Raw genomic sequence first — 19,787 nt, forward strand, 5'->3', positions numbered from 1 at the left:
GGAGCCTGAGGGCTGGGAGATAGCTGCTCCGTTGGAGTGTGTGTGCTGCAGTCAGAGCTCTGTCCCAGCCACCTCCATCTCCACCCCACAGCTGCCCACCTCCCAGGCCCCTCATACCTTCTACGGTTGGGGCCAGAGCCTCTGCCTTGTCACCGTTCCTGTCCATTACAGTGTCACCCTGATTTCTGTGGGGAGATCACTAGAGCCCTGCGGAGATCCAAAATTTGTATCCGCATCTAAGCCCCGAGCTGCAAAAATGGCCCACGGATATCCGCGCATTTGCAGGGTTCTATCCCTATGATAAGGGACAACAGGCAAATGCGACAAACAAATCATGGTGGGTGGAGGAAAAAGGCAAAGTAACAGTGAAACGACCAAGTGTAGCGTAACCAGGAACAGTTGCAGCATAGCAACATCTGTTTGTTTATATCCTACAGCTTGCCCAGAGAAAAATTCAGGAAATACTGGCTCAGGTAAGAAGGCAGCAGCAACAGCAAAAAACAGCGCAAAGTGGACAGCCTCAGCCAAGACGAAAATAAAGGTTTAGGAAATGGCCCATCAGAGACAGATGCCAGACCAAAGACAGACTGTGTAACAGACAGGTTTTGAACACCTGTTGGAGTTGTATGCAGAAGCTTCACCAAGCCAGTCACCTGTTTGAGGACCAGGCAACCATTGAACGCTGTCTCTGAGAATGTATTCTTTAGGCTCTCTCAAACTTTTGAAACCCAGCTTTAAAATAAGGACCCCTTCACTTCCCTTTTGTTCTATTCTCACAATTTAACATAAACTTGTTAGTCTTTTTTATTGTTCTTATTATTCCCCAGCAATTTTAGAACTTGGTTTAATGAAGCTTTCTCTTCTGAGTTCACTGGTTTAAAAAAAAAAAAAGGCATTGCTCTTATAGGTCCAGTTGTAAAAGAAGAAACACAATTGGAGGGTGGGGGTGGGGGTGGGGTAGGGTTAGAGCAAGGGTATTGACAAGAGTTTAAGTGTTAGTCCCAATGTTAAACAAGTGGCATTTTTTTAAAAATTTGGTTGCATTTTTACATAACACTGCCATGAATAACCTAAGGGAAGTGTTGAATGGTGTTGGCCAGGGCATAAAAAGATAAATATGCATTTTACTAAACTACCTCAGGCATTTAGTACCTCAATGAGAAATTGTTCCTTTTTGCGCTTTTTTTTGTATACTTTATAAAGCTAATAGTTCTTGAGCATTTTATTTTTTTAAAAAAAATTAAAATTTGATCAGCCACCAGCCAGGAGTACTACAGAATTATTGGGGGTGGGGGTGGGGATATAGTAGGATACTTCTAGCTGCTGGCTGATGGGAGTAAGATGGAAAAAAAAAAAGTATAACCTCAGATTTTCTGAGCGTTTCAACACCACCATTTGTTTAAAAAAAAAAAAAAATTCAGTGAATGTTCAAAAGATAGCGAATGATGCCAACATTCTGATAGCAGCAATGCCGTTTATTTTTCTTTTAAGATGGGATGAAAAAGTTTGACGGTACTTTTTTGGGAACAGAACAAGGAAGTGATGGCAAGAGGCTGGGGTTGAGGGAAAAATTAGGAGACTGAATTTTTTTATTATTTTTGTGCTACTTTGATTGAATGCATGAACCCTTTGTGCCTTTGACCATCACTACCTAATAATGCTACATGTAAACATTTGCAGCCCATTTGGACTTTGCCATTCTGTTCAAAGAGCAAGCTTCATCTTCAGTTTGATAGAACACTTGATCTGCTGGAGTAGTTTCGAGGCTGTATGGTCTCTGCTTCCTGCAGGTCGCATCATCCTGCTTTCAGTTACCACGATGGGGGAAGGTCAAACACTGTTTGATCGTGTTTAAAGATAAGGAAAGGCTAAGTTTACATATCCAGCCGCTGTTATGGGCCACACTAAGCCACTTTGGAAGGTTTTAAACTATATAACACAACCTCTAGTCTGGCTTATATAGATGCAGCAGGATTTATGCACATTCTGCAACCAACCATTAAAGGAAGAGACAAATTGTCAAAAGGCAGGGATAACAGGAAAGCTACCAAATTTATTAATTTCAGAATGTAATTTGAATAATGATTGTGGTAATATAACACATTCAAGTTTCTACAATAAACTTCAGTCTACCTCAGTTTTAAAGATGTGGCAACACATGGTGCATAAAGACTGCTGTGTGTGTGCGCGTGTGCGCCTGTATGTGTGTGGTCTACAGAGCCATGCTATTACCTCTGAACCTTTTTTTGTGTGATGTTTTTGTGCATGAGATGATCAGAATCACCATGCTGCACTGATTTGAGGGGCACAACTAGCAAAAACGTTTCATCATTTTGTTGATCTACCTCTTAGATTCATATTGAAATAGAGGCATTTCACATAGAATAGATAATTTTCCCAAAGATCATTGTTGTACAGATTAGATAATTTTGAAAATGGTCTGAAGTGTTTTTCCTGCATCTCTTCTTTACTAATTGGTTTAAAAACCATAAACTTATGTTGTAGTTTTAGCAGAGAAAAATGAGGGTTTTTTTTTTCCTTTTTTGACAGTGACCATCTAGCCTTTAGGAGAATTTTTTCTTGCAATGAATTTAAAATTACTGAAGTTATAAAAAGTCATAGCATTTTAATTTTTGTTGAGGCTTAAGTCTAAGTCCAATTTTCCTTTCTTAACATTTGAGAAGGATTTGACTTTATTATTTTCCATAAAAGTTATTTTACAAATAGGCAATGCATTTACATTTGCTGATTTAAATACTGTCATCTCTCTTAAATTTCTATACTTAGTGTGGTAAATCATGTTCTTATTTTCAATTGAGACTTGGTAATTTGGAGTATTTGGGAATAGCTAGAAAGTAAATACTGTAAATTATTTCAATATCCGCAAAGTATGGATCATTTTTTCATCTGTAATGTGCCCCCCAACGCAGCTCCACTTGCCAGATGCCTCTGAATGGAATAAAGAGTTTAACTCCTATCATCAGATATAGTTGTGTGTATTTGTTTTTAAACTAAAGATGTGATATGAATAGTGCAGGCATTTGTTTGCTCTAATGATCAGTTTTTTTTATGGCTTTCTTTTAATTTGTTTTTATTAATATTTATATAAGGAACTCTGCAGCAATCCACAGGTATTCCACAATCTTTAGGGTAGCCAACAACAGTCTGATGCAGTCAGAATTTTCACCTGGCCCAACACCAGCATTCATCTCTGTGGTTTATAACTTTTTCTTCTCTCCTCCCCTATATCAATATTATGCTGCCCACAGTACACTTTGCAATTAATGGCTTCATTTTTATTGTGAGGGATTTTGTTCTAGGTTGCCTTGATCTTTTTGGAAAGGCTCTGTGCCTGCCCGTCACATCCAAGCATATGAATGCCAAGGAATATATAACAGCCCTTAGGAAAGCGATCTAGATTGTCCACTTGGAGTTATAGACGTTTTATTTTTGGCTGCCATTTGTTCTGGTCTTCTGCTTTGACCCTCTTATTATGGACAAGACACACAAATAGCACTTCCCTGAAATTTGGAGGGCAGATGGAATCTGTGATGGTAGTGTGCAAAAAGTGGCAATCTGTATCTCATTCCTTCCCACCAACTTCTGTGAGGTGGCATCTACTCTTGATAATTATGCTTAAGTGCTGGTAATAGAATCATAGAATATCCGGGTTGGAAGGGACCTCAGGAGGTCATCTAATCCAACCCCCTGCTCAAAGCAGGACCAATCCCCAGACAGATTTTTGCCCCAGATCCCTAAATGGTCCCCTCAAGGATTAAACTCACAACCCTGGGTTTAGCAGGCCAATGCTCAAACCACTGAGCGTAACGTTAATGGAGATTTGAAAAGTGAAGTGATTTGTGTATGTGTGAGTGAGAGCGCGAGAATAAAGCGGTTTTATATTCTGTATCTTTAAAAATGAATTGCAAAGCAAAATCTAGAACTGCTTAGCAAGATTTATTTTCCTCAAACATCTTACTAGTCAGAGGAAAGATTCCCAAACTTTCCCCCTTGTATAATAGCACCCACCACTAATTGGAATACCCAGAAAATGGTTAATTCCTGATATATTTCACATTGCCATGGTTTTTATTACTGGTAATTTTTAAGTCTGTACTCTTCTAACCTCCTTGGAATTCCTGTGCAAAGCCCCATGACAAAGTAAAGCCTTCCTCATTTGAGTTATGGAATTTTGTGTCTTTGGTCTCAGAGGCAGTGTTACGCTAGTATTTCTGTATATGTAACTGCCAAAGATGCCAGGACATGATTTGATGTATCTTTAGGGAAGGTTTTTCTATTTAACAAGCTACTGCTTTTCAAACAATTTACAATGGACAGAAGACAATGAAAACAAGTGTCCTTCAAGAGTTTTTTTAATACATATTCAGTGGGCTAATAAATACTTAGTCACTTCCACTCCTTACTACTAATCTAGTGCTACAAGTGTAAGATTTCATGTGTGAATCTTGGAAGGGTTCTAAGCCTAACAGGGTTAAAGTAGCCATAAAGACAAATATAATGTAGATCAGGACAGGCTGATACCTTGTAATTTGAGGCATGCAAAAAAAGCAATCTGCAATACATTTGGCTACTAACATATTTCATTGTAACATCTGCTTAATTTGTGTACTGGTCTTGTCATCAATTGGAATATTTCTTGCCTCAGTGGCTTATTAGAGAACTGTGCAGACTTTTCATCATGTTACAGAAAATCCTGCCAAAGACATCTTTATTAGCATTTCTATGAACAGTTATTGTGATAGTCTCTCACGTTAAACTTCTTGTTGTGCCTAGCGTTCATTAATCATTAGCTCCTGCATTCATGGCTTTTAGGGCTGATTTTTGTTTTGATCAATAATTAGTTTTGTCTGAGTTGTCTGCTATGTTGGTGTTAGAACTCTGCCATTCATAGGACAAGGACACAGTGCTAATGCTACATGATCACCTCCAAGGTAGGTGACGAGCACCTGGATACATTCCAAAATTGCATTGGCTTTATAGCTAAAGTGTAGCCCAACAGTTGCATAACTTTTGAATGCAACTAGACCTTGTGTAATTTCTACTTATATGCCTGCAATAGCAGCTTTGTGGTACTGTTTGGGGCTCAGAGCTAGCTGTAGTTGTCTTTGCACCAGTACTCAAGATTTCAATGTAGTTTTGTATGATACCTGTCAGAGGACTCTTGGCTCACCCTTTTGTGTGTTTTGACTAAAGCTGGGGATGCCTGATGGAGAGATTAAATTTCTACTTCAATTTGTTTCACATAAGAGCAGATTTTATTGGCAAAATATTGAAAAGGAAACTCTCACAATAAGTAATCTGAAATTCTCTTTGGACTGGGTGCTTTGAAAACACCAGAAGGCATCCAGAAAGCATAGTATCACAGTACTGTAGAACATGTCATCAATTCTGAGCACAAGTGAGCCTCAGCTAATTGTTACAGAATAGCAGACTATACCATAAGTGGAATGTCTCGATCTTCAAGAGCACAGTGCTTCTGTTTAAAAAGCATCAAGTTATTTATGATGTTGCTTTTCCCTAAATCATTTTTTCTGCCTTGACTTGCCCTCTTTAGCGCTGTTTAATAGCACTGGCCCATCTCCTCTTTACTCCTCTCCCACTCCTTTCTTAAATTAGTGGCCTTTACCTACCTTAATGACTTCAAGGTACCCCTTTGGAATGAATTTGGACATATCTGCTAGGCAAAGCTCAACATTAGCCAGAGTGGTTTTAAGCATTCCTTTCCAAGTTTCTTCCTTCTGCTGAATGTGTAGAGTTTTCTTTTCAGGTTCAAGCATTTGAGAAAACATTAGGCTAAATTGCACAGGAGCTGTTTGATGGACAAAGTTGCTACAGCTGTTTGGTTTTTTAGGTACAACATCTCCTTACTTTATCACAAAATCCTCTTTAAGGCTCATCTACACGATCAGTTAATGCACAACAAGCCAGGCTATAAATCTACAGCATTCTAGTCTGCCACCCACAAAAACCATTTCAAACAGCAGTACATCAGCATGCACCTTGGAACTCTTAGTGCATGGCATGTTAGTATAGTGCTGTAGATTTTCACCTTAGCTTGCCCTATGCTAACTATCAGTATAAAGGAGCCCTTCTCAATACTACTTTGCTTCCCCTACTTGTACTTTAACCTCAAATTAAACAAGGTTTGGGCTCTGCTCACTATGGATCTGTGCCAGTAAATGGTGTTAAAGGGACATAGTAAAATTAACCTTCAAACCAATGTAATTTACATAAGACCTTGATTATTGGAGTAAAGAGGGGGTTTCACTTTCACATACAGCAACAGCAGAGGGAGATACTTTCGGTATTAAAACCAAACACTGGTAGGAAGATTCAGGGGCAGATATAGTACCTGAAGTTCCTTTTAAACTGAGTTTCATGTTGACTGTCTCTACTATTCAAATAGCTGCTACTCTTCCTTCTGCCTCAGTATACTTTCAGCTACAACTTCAACTGAGATGCTGACTACTTCAGTCACAAGGTCCCCCTGCACTTCTGGAAGAATAAGGGGGCTTAAATCATAATACCCACAATTCTAGACAGATTCAATTAGGTACTTTGTGTCCTACAGCTGTATTGCTGTAAGCCTAGCCCCTCACTAACTGCACAACAATGGAGGGGCATTCAAGCACAGTGGTTCTTTGGTTACTTCTGGGGAGAGGGGACACAGCAAAGAAATTGCTTGTTTCATTCTTTTAATCCTGAAGTGGTGAGTGCTCTAACTGCATTTTTTGTATGTATTCCTTTCATGAAGGAAAGATTTTGATCATTGCTGCTGGTGAGTGAGTCCAAATATGAAGTCTTCTGGTAATGACTCTGGAACCATCTGTGCTAACTGGTCATCATAAGAACGGAGAGTCCATAACTTTTCCAACTCATAAATCTCTCGTGTCTCTGGAAGCATTAAATGGATCACTATACTGCCTGTACAGGACAGAGAGAGACACAATAAAGCCAAAAATGAACACACGTACCGGTTAAATTTCAGGTTAGAAGCAAGAGCTGTGACATCTACTGGGAATCTAACTTCCAGTGATACAAACTCATTTCTAGTGTGGTTTGTGTGTATAAAGTGAGTATATATAATATGAATGCTATAACAGATATAAATTCAATATAAGTTGAACAAAACACCCATTTATTCTACATCCCTTAGAATACACAACATTCTACCACATTATGTAGGTTTTGAATCTAATGTAGAAATTTGAAAAGACAGGCATCTTGCTCTGAAATGGTGTAAGCACGCTATAATGCTAAATGTGTACTACAAAATATAGGTGTATTCAAGTCTATAAAATAGAATAACCTTGGCAATGAAGTTTATGTAAACTTTCAGAACAGGAGTTCTCAACTTTTTTTTTTTTCTCCTGAGGCTCCCCCAACATGCTATAAAAAACTCCATGGCCCACCTGTGCCACAACAACTAGTTTTCTGCATATAAAAGCCAGGACCGCATTATGGGGTAGCAAGCAAGGCAATTGCCTGGGGCCCCCAGGAAGCTAAGTTGCTCAGGCTTCGCCTTCAGTCCCAGGTAGAAGGGCTCAGCCCCATGCAGTGAGACTTCAGCTTTCTGCCCTGGGCCCCAGCGAATCTTAATACTGGCCCTGCTTGGTGGACCCCCTGAAACCTGCTCCCAGCGCCCCCCATGCGGCCCTGGATCCCTGGTTGATAACCACTGTTTTAGAATGTAGTTAACTACATTCAGATTAACAAGTCCCTAGTAAATTATGTAAAAAATCTGTTTACTCTTTAGGCTTTTCAGTTGGCTTGCAGAAGACTGACCTTTTTGTGAAATAGGGAAAGGCACATAAAGCGCTGATCAAATTTAACAGCTGAAAATGAAAGAGACCCACAAGACACTAGCAGCAAGGATGTTTTATGTTCAGCTACCTTATAAAAGTTGTATCGGGAAAAAATGCCTTAAATGAATTTCAAACAAAGTATATGTGCAAAAACTGTACTATGTGACTGTGTGTAGTATTAATTTTATACACTCAGTCAATGAGAAATCATGACCCTGTACGTAATGTAGAATTCACATTTCTCAGCATAAGACACTTTTAAAGGCAGATGTCAAAGTTTCTGATCACTGATTTTAGAGTTCAAAATCTCATTGAATTAGTGTTTGCATAGGATGTCTCACTAGTGTACTATTGTCCAGCAATAATACTTGAGAGCCAACTCCAACTAGCCATCTCTGGAGTTGTACTCTAAGGTAACAAAGTTTGTCCAGACTTGGGTCATAGTTATTTCATTGTTCCCTATTTTGACACACAGCTTTTAAAATGATAGATCTGGTTCCTCTCACTTGAACACACATTCACCAGAAAATTGTACATTTATTAGAGGAACAGGGAAATGCATTGCAATTCTTTAAGTATTAAGAATCTATTAGCCAGAATCTTGGCATTAGTTGAATAGTGAGAGTCTGAATGTAGTAGTAAAGTACTGTTAATCTAGGCCGGGGTAGGCAACCTACGGCACGTGTGCCGAAGGCAGCACGCAGGCTGATTTTCAGTGGCACTCACACTGCCTGGGTCCTGGCCACCAGTCCGGGTACTCTGCATTTTAATTTAATTTTAAATGAAGCTTCTTAAACATTTTAAAAACCTTATTTACTTTACATACAACAATAGTTTAGTTATATATTATAGACTTATAGAAAGAGACCATCTAAAAATGTTAAAATGTATGACTGGCACGCGAAACCTTAAATTAGAGTGAATAAATGAAGACTCGGCACACCACTTCTGAAAGGTTGCCGACCCCTGATCTAGGCAAAAAATCCATCAATTGAATAATAGGGTTTATACAATGAAATTAACATTTAGAGAAATCTATAATTATTGAAACATCCTTGCATATCTCCTTCCACAACTTTTGATCCTCACTCTGAGAATTAAGAACTATTTTTTAGCGACTGCAGAGTTGTTACTCCACAGTGTTCAATGCCAATGTTCTCCTATGAAACTTAACAATGGGAGAGGACTCAATGGAATTCAGGCAATAAAATTATACTTGGAGCTACGTATTAGGACCTATCTGCAGCAACTAGATTTTACCAGTGAAATGCTGCCCTCAACACATGGTTCACATGGAACTAGCATCTGTGAAATTTGTAAATATTTACCAAAATCAATGCACATCCAGTCATCTGTGTCTTTCCCTTCAATCTGAACGTGAGGATCATTTTCTTGTTTCAGCTGCTTGTACTGTAAAAGAAGCAGCAAATCAGTGTGAAGACAGATACTTCCAAATGTTCAACCCTATCAGGCAGCTAAAGCCTGACAAATTGTCTAAGAAATAAACTTTGAATATGTCACTGGTGAAACATCTACTGGAATCTACACCCAGTTTTGGGGTCCGTGCTTTCAAAAGGATGTTAAATTTGGAAGAGAGATTAAAAAATAAGGTCTGGAAAACATGACAATCCCTTTCAAGGAGCTTCATCTATTTTGCTTATTGAAAAGAAGTTAAAAAGGTGACTTGATCATAGTCTATAAAGAACTACTGAACGGTTTCTCTTTTCTAGGAGACAAAGAAATAAACAATCCAACGACCAGAAGTTAAAGGTAGAAAAACGTAAACTGGAAATAAGATGTAAATATTAGCAATGAGCAAAATTACCCATTGGAACAGCTGCCTAAAGAACATAGTAAATTCTCCCTCTGAAGTCTTTAATACTGGATGCCTTTCTAAAAAGTAGGTTGTAGTTCAACCAAACGTTATGGGGTTCAAGCGAAGAATTACTTAATGAAATTCTATGCCCTGTTATGCAGGTGATTAGGCTGGAGGATTACAGTTGTCTCTTCTGGCCTTAATAAGCTATGAAAACAACTACATGCAAATAGTGCTGAGGAAGTCAGTAGATGGGCCTGGCTGGTTAGGGAGGGTTTCTGACTTCAATAGGAAAATATCACAGATGCAGTCCTTATTGGTTTTGGTAGTGTACAGACACCTAAGATGGTAAAGGGCCTCTGCTTACAAAGTTACAAGCTAAAATTAAGGGTAATAATAAGTGGTACAACACATCCCAGTAAAAAATAAGCCCTTTCCCTTGTGTGACAGCATATACTTCTAATATTATCCTAGTCCGTCTTTAGCTGTTGAAATACTATCTGCATTTTTGCCTGAACTAGAGCAAGGGTCAGCACACACTGCTAAGTGGGTAGCAATGTGTGGAAAGGTTGAGTTGAGGTATTTGGGCTTTTTAAAATGTCTCACTGAAAGATAAGCCAAAGCTGCAGTAGGGCAAGACTAAGTTTTAGGCTCCCAAATGCACCTGCCCTGTGACTTTTTTTTTTTTTTTTTTTAAGAAAGGTAAATAGTAGTTGTCATCATGCAGTTTACAAGATCTGGGCTCACTCACAAATGCATTTGGAGGTGGGGATGGGAGAAGAAATGGACCTAACTAGCTGCCAAGCTCTCCTGCCCTAAGCGGTCTCGGGTTTGTTAAAACCTGTGGTTTGTCTAGAAGACTCCCACTTTCAGGCATTCTTTTGTGGGTGCTCAAGTAACTGCTCAAATTCCACCGTTTTCAAGTTACCCAGGAAAGGGGAGCCCAAATCTCTTCCAAGGCTCTCCCCTCTCGCAGGGACTTCCTCCTCCTGTAGAGCTCAGCTCAGTAGTACAGAGATGGTGCTATAGACAGTAGCCACCAGGGGGAGGAGAAGGCTGCAGCCCAGAGACCAGAAGCCCTTTCCATTAGGCTGGAGAGGAAGGAGAGAAAAGGAGGCTCCCTGGACTTTAGGGGAAAAGGCACTGCTGTCCGTAGGGGGACATGGAAACAGCAGGACTGACTGCTATAATACTGACCATGCAAATGAAGTAATGCAGGGTAAGTATTCAATTTAGTATGTTAAATCACATCAATATGAATACCTGCTTGCAATGATGAATGGTGTATGGCACAGAACCCAGATGCCCCTAGGTTGGGGCTTAACAAAACAGAGTTCAGCTCTACTCTTCCAGTCCTACTTCTCACTGTTAAAACCCACCATTTTGGAAGAAGAAAAACAGAAGACTGCCAGGAGTGAGTGAGTAGGATGATTGGGGAGGGGAGATTCAGAGGGGAAAAAAGGAGAGGTAAAAGGGGGGGAGGGGTTAGAAAGAACCCAAATGCTTAAGTGATCAATGTCAGACTGAGGAACCCACCCTCAGGAAGTTTAGACTTGAAATTAGATGAAGGTTTCTAATCATCAGAGAAGTGAAGTTCTGGAACAGCCTTCCAAGGGGAGCAGTGGGGGCAAAAGACATATCTGGCTTCAAGACTAAGCTTGATAAGTTTATGGAGGGGATAGTATGATGGGATAGCCCAGAGGTAGGCAACCTGCGGCACGTGAGCTGATTTTCAGTGGCACTCATATGGTCCGGGGGGCTCTTGCATCTTAATTTAATTTTAAATGAAGCTTCTTAAACATTTTAAAAACCTTATTTACTTTACATACAACAATAGTTTAGTTAGATATTATAGACTTATAGACAGACACTTTCTAAAAACATTAAATGTATTACTGGCATACGAAACCTTAAATTGCAGCGAATAAATGAAGACTTGGCACACCACTTCTGAAAGGTTACTAACCCCTGGGATAGCTAATTTTGGCAATTAATTGATCTTTGACTATTAGCGGTAAATATGGCCTGTGATGGGACACTGAAGAGGGTGGGATCTGAGTTACTACAGAGAATTCTTTCCTGGGTGTCTGGCTGGTGAGTCTTGCCCACAAGCTCAGGGTTTAGCTGATCACCATATTTGGGGTCGGGAAGGAATTTTCCTCCAGGGCAGATTGACAGAGGCCCTGGGGGGTTTTCACCGCCTTCTGCAGCATGGGGCATGGGTCACTTGCTGGAGGATTCTCTGCACCTTGAAGTCTTTAAACCATGATTTGAGGACTTCAATAGCTCAGACATAGGTTAGGGGTATATTACAGGAGTGGGTGGGAGAGATTCTGTGACCTGCGTTGTGCAGGAGATCAGACTAGACTATCATAATGGTCCCTTCTGACCTTTAAAGTCTATGACTCTATGACCCTACGGCCAAGGAAAATACAGGAAATAAGAAGGAAAACTGTGGTTCACCTTTTGGATGTTTGTGGCTGGCAGAATCAGCAACAAGGGCAAGTAGAATACAAAGCTAGTGTCAACAGCTACCACTGGTGAAGCGTATAAGTTACACATCCTCTGTGCTGCATGAGTAAGAGCAAACCGGGCTATTACAAGACATGAAAGCTGCTCCAGCTGCTGTAAATCTTTTGGGCAGACCTGTAATGCTATAAGCCTCTTCAACCCCATCTTTGTTTTCAATACAAAAATCCAGCCAGAATAAAAGCTCCCAGGATTCAGATGTGATGAGCAGATGGACTATTTCCTTTCTAGATTTTGCACAGGCTGTGTACTGCAAGAGATTAACAGGTATAATTCCAACTAAAGGAGAACTGCTGCTCTCCCTTTCCCTCTAGACAGGCACAAAGCTAACTCCCATGAGCAAACCTTGGCATGTGTAATCTTATAGCAATTGCCATTTAAAGGGAGCTAACTGTATCCTATGAATCATGCAAGCTTCATAGGTAATATGCACTTAATTTAAGATGATCTAAAATAGCAGTAGTCAAACTGTGGTCCACAGAATTGAATATTTTTGAGAACCAGGCACTAGGGGAAGGATTTGGGTGTTATGAGATGGGAAATCTGTAAGATCCAAAAGCAGTTTGCAGAATCCCTGTTCCAAAGTCAATAACCATTATTTCACTATCCAAGCGCTTTTAGATCTTCTCACAGAGAGACAGAAGAGTTCTGTTTCATGGAAGAGGCCAGAACACTTGCCCCACTCTTATGAAAAATCAAATCATAGAGTTAGGGCCAGGTCATTATAGCTCTGTGCAGGTTTTTACACCAGCTACAAGACAAGAAAATGAGTCTACACATCTAGGTTTCCAACACATCGTAGTATTAGGATGTGTGTGAGTCATCTCCCCCTCAAAACTGGAAGGTAGTTTGACCTCCTAAATCTCAGATCCCATGAGATCCATCCTTTACCATGCTGCCATGGGCTCTTAAAAGTGCCCTGAGCACAACCCTGCTCCAAAGAAGATGGGGCTGCCACTCAGCACAATGGGAAAGCAAAGAAGAAGATTCTTAGTCAGCAACCACCACAAAGTTAGGGGTGGGTATGATGCAGAGTATAATGCCACAATCCCAGCCCCAATACTTCCAGAGGATGGCTCTAGGGTCAGGGAAGTAAAGGCAATTCCATGAAGCTGTTGCTCTCCTTCTCCCCACAGCAGAGCGGGATTCTGTTTATTTGTACACTCCAGTGTTTAAGGCCATGCCTTCCTTTGAAGAAATATGGTATTTAAGTAATAAAGCCAATTTTGCTTAGATCGCTCAGCTGCATTTTAAACTTTGAACATTCTAGGATGTCACATATAACCAGAACAATTATCACTCCACCACCAGTTACCATCTTCTGTGTGTGGGGGCCCCAAATTCTCATTCCACAAAACTCTGCACTGCAATCGTCCTCTTCCTCGTATAGAGAGGTCTCCATTCACAGTCTACGCTTTACATTTTATTTCCTTACCTAAGAAAGCAGATTAGGTTCAGCATCTCCTATTTGTACAAAGGGTAATACTGCGTAAGAACAATGAACCTCACCTTGTCTGGTTGCTACTTTAGCGATAAAATTTATATATTTTGCTATGTTTAATTCTCACTTTTGCAAATATATCACAACATACATTTCCAATTAAAACTATTCAGAATCTAAAGCAAGTGAAGAGTGGAAATAACTGTCCTACCATTTTCTGCATGTAATGCGCCATAGCATAGAGGTGTCTTGAAGAAGATCCGCTCACAATTATAAAATAATCACTGTATCTCATTTCTGGAGGCACCTGGATAACACAAATGTTGCTAGCATTTTCTTGCCTCAGTAGAGAGATGATAAGATCAATATTGAACTTGGAAAGAGCATGATCTGAAACAAAGAACAAGACTTCAAATTGTGATTTCCCTTTTAAAACAAATTACAAAAACTGTCTACTTAAACTCACTGAAAAACAATGAAGAGTGAGGGTGAACTAAATTATAATCTATGGTAGCCAGCCATTCTGGAATTTGAGATGATGCTAAAAACAAGGATTGAAATGTGAACTCCAGTTGCTAGAATAATGATTCTGAGAAAAACCAAACTCTTGGCAGTTAAAAACAGGGAACTAAACTGATGCTTATGGTTAATAATACTCTGTTACTAGACATCAGTTATTTATATAGTATCCACAGTGTGCTAGACACTTCTCTGACAGCTACAGTAGAACCTAAGAGTTATGAACACCAGAGTTACGCATGGATTGGTAAACCACACATCTCATTTGGAACCGGAAGTACGCAATCAGGCAGCAGCAGAGACCAAAAAAAAAAAAAAAAAAAAGGGCAAATACTGTACAGTACTGTGTTAAAAGTAAACTACTAAAAAAAAGGGAAAGTTTTTTAAAAAGATCTGACATGGTAAGGAAACTGTTTCTGGGCTTGTTTCATTTAAATTAAGATGGTTAAAAGCAGCATTTTTCTTCCACATACTACATTCGCTATGCGAGGGTGTTGTGATAATAATGTATTAAATCTGTATTAAGTCAATTTTCAGTTGTGAACTTTTGAAAGAACAACCATAATGTTTTGTTCAGAGTTAGGAACATGTCAGAGTTACGAACCACCTCCATTCTCAAGGTGTTTGTAACTCTGAGGTTCTACTGTAGACAGGAAGCATTAAGATACAGTGTTTCTTTAGGTGACTTGTAAGACTTAACAAGAGATAACTAAGTCACTATTTGTAATTATTGTATATAATATTTCAAAACAATGCTTAAGTTCTAAAATGCCAGTGATAAGGAGACATCAGGCACAATGGTAACAAGTGCACTATCAAATCCTATGTAGGATAAACAAACATATAAAAATTGACCTTGCATAACACACACACTGTGGAAACAAGTCATCTTATAAATAGGGCCCTACCAAATTCACAGATGTGAAAAACATGTCACAGAGCGTGAAATCTGATCTCCCTGGTGAAATCTGGCTAGTGTAAGGGAGATCAGATTTCACAGAGCTGGGCAGCTGAAGAATGGTGGCGGGTGGCTGGAAGCCCAGCTCTGAAGGCGGCGCGGAAGTGAGCATGGCATGGTATGAAGGCTGGGGTTTGTCACTGTTTGGGATGACATTGCTGGCCTTACAGGTGAGCTACCGCCCAGGGCCCCATGATCAGGGGGGTGCCATGGTCAGTCCCCCCCACACACACAGCCAGCCCAAGGCCCCTTTAACTCCCAAGCACTGGGCCTGGATCCGGGGAGGGGCAGGGCTGCGGGTGCCTCTGCCAAGGGCTCATGCGGTGTGCTGGGCTTCAGCTGCTAGTCCCGGACAAGCTGGGGAGGGACAGGACTTCCTCTCCCGTGCACAGTCACCTCCCAGGGCCAGGTCAGACCCACCTCTGGAATCCTCACCTGGCTGCAGGAAATTCCACAGCTGCTAGCCAGCTGCCCAGCTCTGAAGGCAGCAGCGCAGAAGTAAGGGTAGCAATACCATGACCCCCCTACAACAGCCTTGTGACACATACACACACACAACCCTCTTTTGGGTCAGGACCCCCACACTTACAACACTGAAATTTCAGATTTGAATATCTAAAACTGTTAAATTTACAATTTTAAAAATGCTATGACTGTGAAATTAACCAAAATGGACCATGAATTTGGTAGTGCCCTACTTATAAAGTTCCCATTCTTACCATCATACCCTGATCTCGCCTTTATCTCATCATTTCTAACAGACCATAGAGCCTTTTCTACAGACCCACTCTGACCAATTTAACGAAATCCATTCAGAAACTGACATAGATCAGCGCAACCCCCTTGCATGGACCGTTTTAACTAATTTGTTTCTAAATAGATTTATTCAAATGAGTATCATTTGTGTGTGTAGCTAAGACCTAACTAGGTAGGGCAAGGTCTGTTTCTATTTATCAGAAATGTGCAATGCCCCTTCCCCTACCTGGAACTGTAAAATTAACAGAGCATTGCTGAGTTCATATTCACCACCTATCAGCCTCAATACAGAGAAAAAGCCAAATAGGGAGGCAATAACCAGATGTATATAGCATGAAACTGATCAGAGGCCTGTAAAACAAACACATGAGCCCCTCCGCCCTCCAAGCACAGGATCGCAATGACTGCTACCGATAGGTCTACTCTAGAAGAGGTTTGCTGACATAGCTATACCAGCAAGCTCTCCTAGTGCAGACACCACTTATTCTCTAAGGGAAATAAGCTATAATGGAAAGAGTACTTTTATGCCAGTATAAATAAGTATACCCTATGGTTTTTGCAACTATGGAAATGTGAGTGTGTCTGGTTCACCATGCCCTCCTCCCATTGATATTATACCAACAATAGTTTCTAGGGGAGACCTGGCTTACATCTGTGGCAAAAGAGTTTATCTTCTTCAGCAGAGATGTGTGAAACAACTTGGTATAGTATACATACCTGTACCTCTATCAAAAGCTATATTTAACTTAAACACTTCACTAGAATGCTCCACTCATGTTTTGATCCCTTTTGATCCTCCCCCTTTTCTGCAAGCCTGAAGCCTCTGTCCTCAGCAGGAATTAACAAAACATTAAATACAAATCATCTTCAAAGATTTGGATTCCACAGCTGAAGAGGACCCTGAAATCCAATAGTTTTACTCTGTCATCTTTGACTGTAGGAAACAGTTTATTTTTCTTCCTTTTTTCCTGTGTTCTATTTTAACCCTGTTCCACTGGCTTGCCTGGGTGGGGATGGTTTTGTGTCACAAAGCCAAGACACACAGGTCAGAGGAGAGGAACCTTCAATTTATATAGTATGTTCATGCCCAAACTTGCAGAATCTTTACAGAATCTACACTAACAATATTTTATCTACAGCTGAGTTGGAGATTCATGCTAATCCTCTTTTACTTTTTATTTACAAAAACACTAATTTTGAACAGGTATTGAATTCCTAGCAGTGAAACACTGTGCTTTATTGGAAGGAGGATCTTAGTGGTGTGAAATGACAGACCTTAGTAGTACGACTGATCCCACTGAAGATTCTTAGGATCAGAATTAGCTTTTAAACTAGAGTCATGCATATAGATCACATGTGGAGTCAAACAAGACCACCAGCGCTGTGTGTGTTTAGACACCTGTCAAGATTTACTCTCTGGGAAAGGAGGAAGGGAGACAGAACCCCCGTCATAGCTATGGGGGGGGGGGGTGAACTGTTTTAAAGACAGTATTTACTGAAGTGACAGAATATTCTGCTCCCTCTTCCATAGAGAAATTAGAACAGTTTGCATTTACACCCAAGAAGTGTCCCAGCCAGTTTACTCCAAATGGGTCTTAGAACATGGGGAGAGGATGCTGTCTGCAAGTCTGGGGACTTGTTCTGTCTGAGCTGGTATGGACATGGACTAGCTGGTCTACAGTACACCAGCCACCTTCTAACATGTCCCAGAATGCACTGTTTCTGCAAGCTGTGGGGCAGGTGCCCAGAAGCCACTGCACAGACACAGCTGGACGGCCCCCAACCAGGTGCAGCAAGGCAGTATGGATGCACTGACCCATGTGCGCACTCGCTCTCTCCAGTCAGTTCAGTGGCACTGCCCAGCACCCCCATCTGCCTGGGTCAGAGCCCAGAGCTTCCTGGAGCACATCTCGCCGGACACCCCCACGGGGTTAGGCCCCCATGCAGGGTGGGGATGGATGGGGAAGTCTGGCTCAGTGCAGGGGCAACCAAACCTCAACTCCCTGGCTGAGGCTGGAGTGTACAGCGGCTTGGTCTCCCCCACGCCAGGCATTGCCTAGTGGGATAGGAGCGGGGGGAGGGAGGGGCGGTGTGCAGGGCAGGGGGCGGGCGGCTCAGCCCGGGGAGGGGATGGGGACGGTGTGCAGGGGGCGGGCAGTGTCTCAGGCGGAGGCGGCACCTGCGCCCACAGCCCGGCACACGCTGTACCTGGGGCCCTGCGCTCCTGCTCGGCTCCTCCGCCCGCCCGCAGCTCCGCGCTGGGCCCGCCGCCGAGGGCCCGCCCCGCCAGCCCTGCCCAGCAGGGAGCGCAGCGCACAGCGGCCCCCGGGGCCGGCGCTGCAGGGCGCCGCCGCAGCCCCCTCACCGCCGGCAGCACCAGCCCCCGCAGCCAGCGGCTGCCCCGCCACATGTCGTCGGGCCACGGCACGGAACTCTGGCTGCGGCAGTGTTCTGAGACCTCCCACTGCCCCGCCCTCATGGCGATCCCCGCACTGATTGGCTGCCGTAAGTACCGCCTCCGACACTGACTGGCCGCGCGCCGCCTTCCGGCCCGAGGGATGGCGCAGGCGCAGTGACAGCCTGGAGCTGGGCGGGGGGGAGATGGGATGGTCACCGTCCCCCTTGGGGCGGCCCCAGGGGCTCGGGCACCGGACACCCCTCCCCCGGGCCGGCCAGAGGCAGCGCTGCACCCCCCTTCGGCAGCCAGGTCCGGCGTGTGGAGAGCGCGCGCCCAGACCCCGTCCCTCCGCTCCTCGCTCCCCGGGGCTCAAACCCGCCCGCGCGCGCGCGCCCGGCGCTGGGCGGGGTCTTGTCTGAGCAGGTTCGATCGGTTAGCGCTGAGCTGGGGACATCGCAGCTGGACACGGAAACTCGGAACATTCGCTCGCGGCCGCGGCTGCTGTGCTGATCATGCAAATCTTTAGACCCATGTTAAAAAAACAACCCGGACGGACTAAATTATTTTTCTGGCAACTGGCAAAAGCTATAAACAAAAAACCTGGCCGGGCCAGTCACATACCGGCCAGATGGTAACCCTAGCACCCCTGCCCCAGCCCACTGCGTATAACCCCGGCCCTGGGCACCAGGGGGCACCGCAGCAAAGAGCCCAGGGGCTGTCGGTGCATCAGTGCGCTAGGCCAGGAGGGAGCCTGCTGCTGACCCCTGGGGCATCGCGGGGCCCTTGGCAGGGGTGCCATGTGTGCCTCCCCAGCAGTGGCCGGAGGATGCCGAGGAACAGTGCCAGCGCTGCCAGGTGTAGGGTGAGTCTCACAACCAGGGGTGTTTTCCTGACCCCCCCAGCTCCTGGAGTCACGTTATTCGTGAGCCATGCAGCTTGCCGAGCAATAAAAGTACGTTCATAGCCCTGAGGGTCGCAGCAGTGTTTAATTTGTGCCAGGGCTGAATCCCGGCATCTCTGGGCTTGGCATGTCATAGTCCCGGCACCTCTGGGCTTGCTGCATCAGTTATGAAAGTAAAAAAATTGTTTGACCCCAGCACCTAATCACTTGAGCTCCGGCCCCTCTTTCATGAGACATTAAGCACTACACCCAAGTGCCCCCAAATGGTTTGAAAAAATAAACAGAGCAGAGAGAAACTACATGTCCCCGACCTCCAACTTTACTCTTTTTTAAAAATATCTCAGGCTTTATAAACCAATCTCAGGCTTTTTTGGGGTGGTGGGGGGGAGAAACCAACTCATGATTTTTGAACACTTGAGGTTGGTAATAAACTCCCCCCCCCCCGCCCAGTTCCCATCTTTGCCCTCTGACTCAGTCCCCTGCTGTTAGCATCTCTCTCTCTCTCTTTCTCATTGTTCTTGGGCTGTGGAGGAGCAGCCGCACTAACAGCTGCAGAAGAAACCAGGTTAGTCAGTTTCCCTTCAGGATGGGGCTAGAAAGGAAAATGTGAACTGACAATCAGTGACATGTTCCCAGTATTTTA

At 42.9% G+C, this 19,787-nt stretch overlaps 2 protein-coding genes across 2 annotated transcripts in view; one reads left to right on the forward strand and one right to left on the reverse strand.

The window, feature by feature from the left end:
* Nucleotides 1-2,983, forward strand: part of IGF2BP3 (insulin like growth factor 2 mRNA binding protein 3) — a 177,169-nt gene extending 174,186 nt beyond the window's left edge. The window contains exon 16 of the mRNA XM_024223253.2: nucleotides 438-2,983. Within this exon, the coding sequence (XP_024079021.1) occupies nucleotides 438-539 (102 nt within the window). The 3' untranslated portion in view covers nucleotides 540-2,983. The remainder of the gene's footprint in view (nucleotides 1-437) is intronic.
* Nucleotides 2,984-6,314: 3,331 nt separating this feature from the next.
* MALSU1 (mitochondrial assembly of ribosomal large subunit 1) lies at nucleotides 6,315-18,255 on the reverse strand. Its single transcript, XM_024223262.2, has 4 exons — nucleotides 18,054-18,255; nucleotides 13,824-14,002; nucleotides 9,155-9,236; nucleotides 6,315-6,945 (listed from the first exon to the last, which is right to left on the reverse strand). Exons 1-4 carry the CDS (start codon nucleotides 18,253-18,255, stop codon nucleotides 6,788-6,790), a joined length of 621 nt encoding a protein of 206 aa, XP_024079030.1. The 3' UTR covers nucleotides 6,315-6,787.
* Nucleotides 18,256-19,787: the final 1,532 nt, after the last annotated feature.

The sequence above is a fragment of the Terrapene carolina genome, unplaced genomic scaffold (genome assembly GCF_002925995.2).
Source record: "Terrapene carolina triunguis isolate 2854851 unplaced genomic scaffold, T_m_triunguis-2.0 Scaffold84, whole genome shotgun sequence".
Taxonomy (NCBI): domain Eukaryota; kingdom Metazoa; phylum Chordata; order Testudines; family Emydidae; genus Terrapene; species Terrapene triunguis.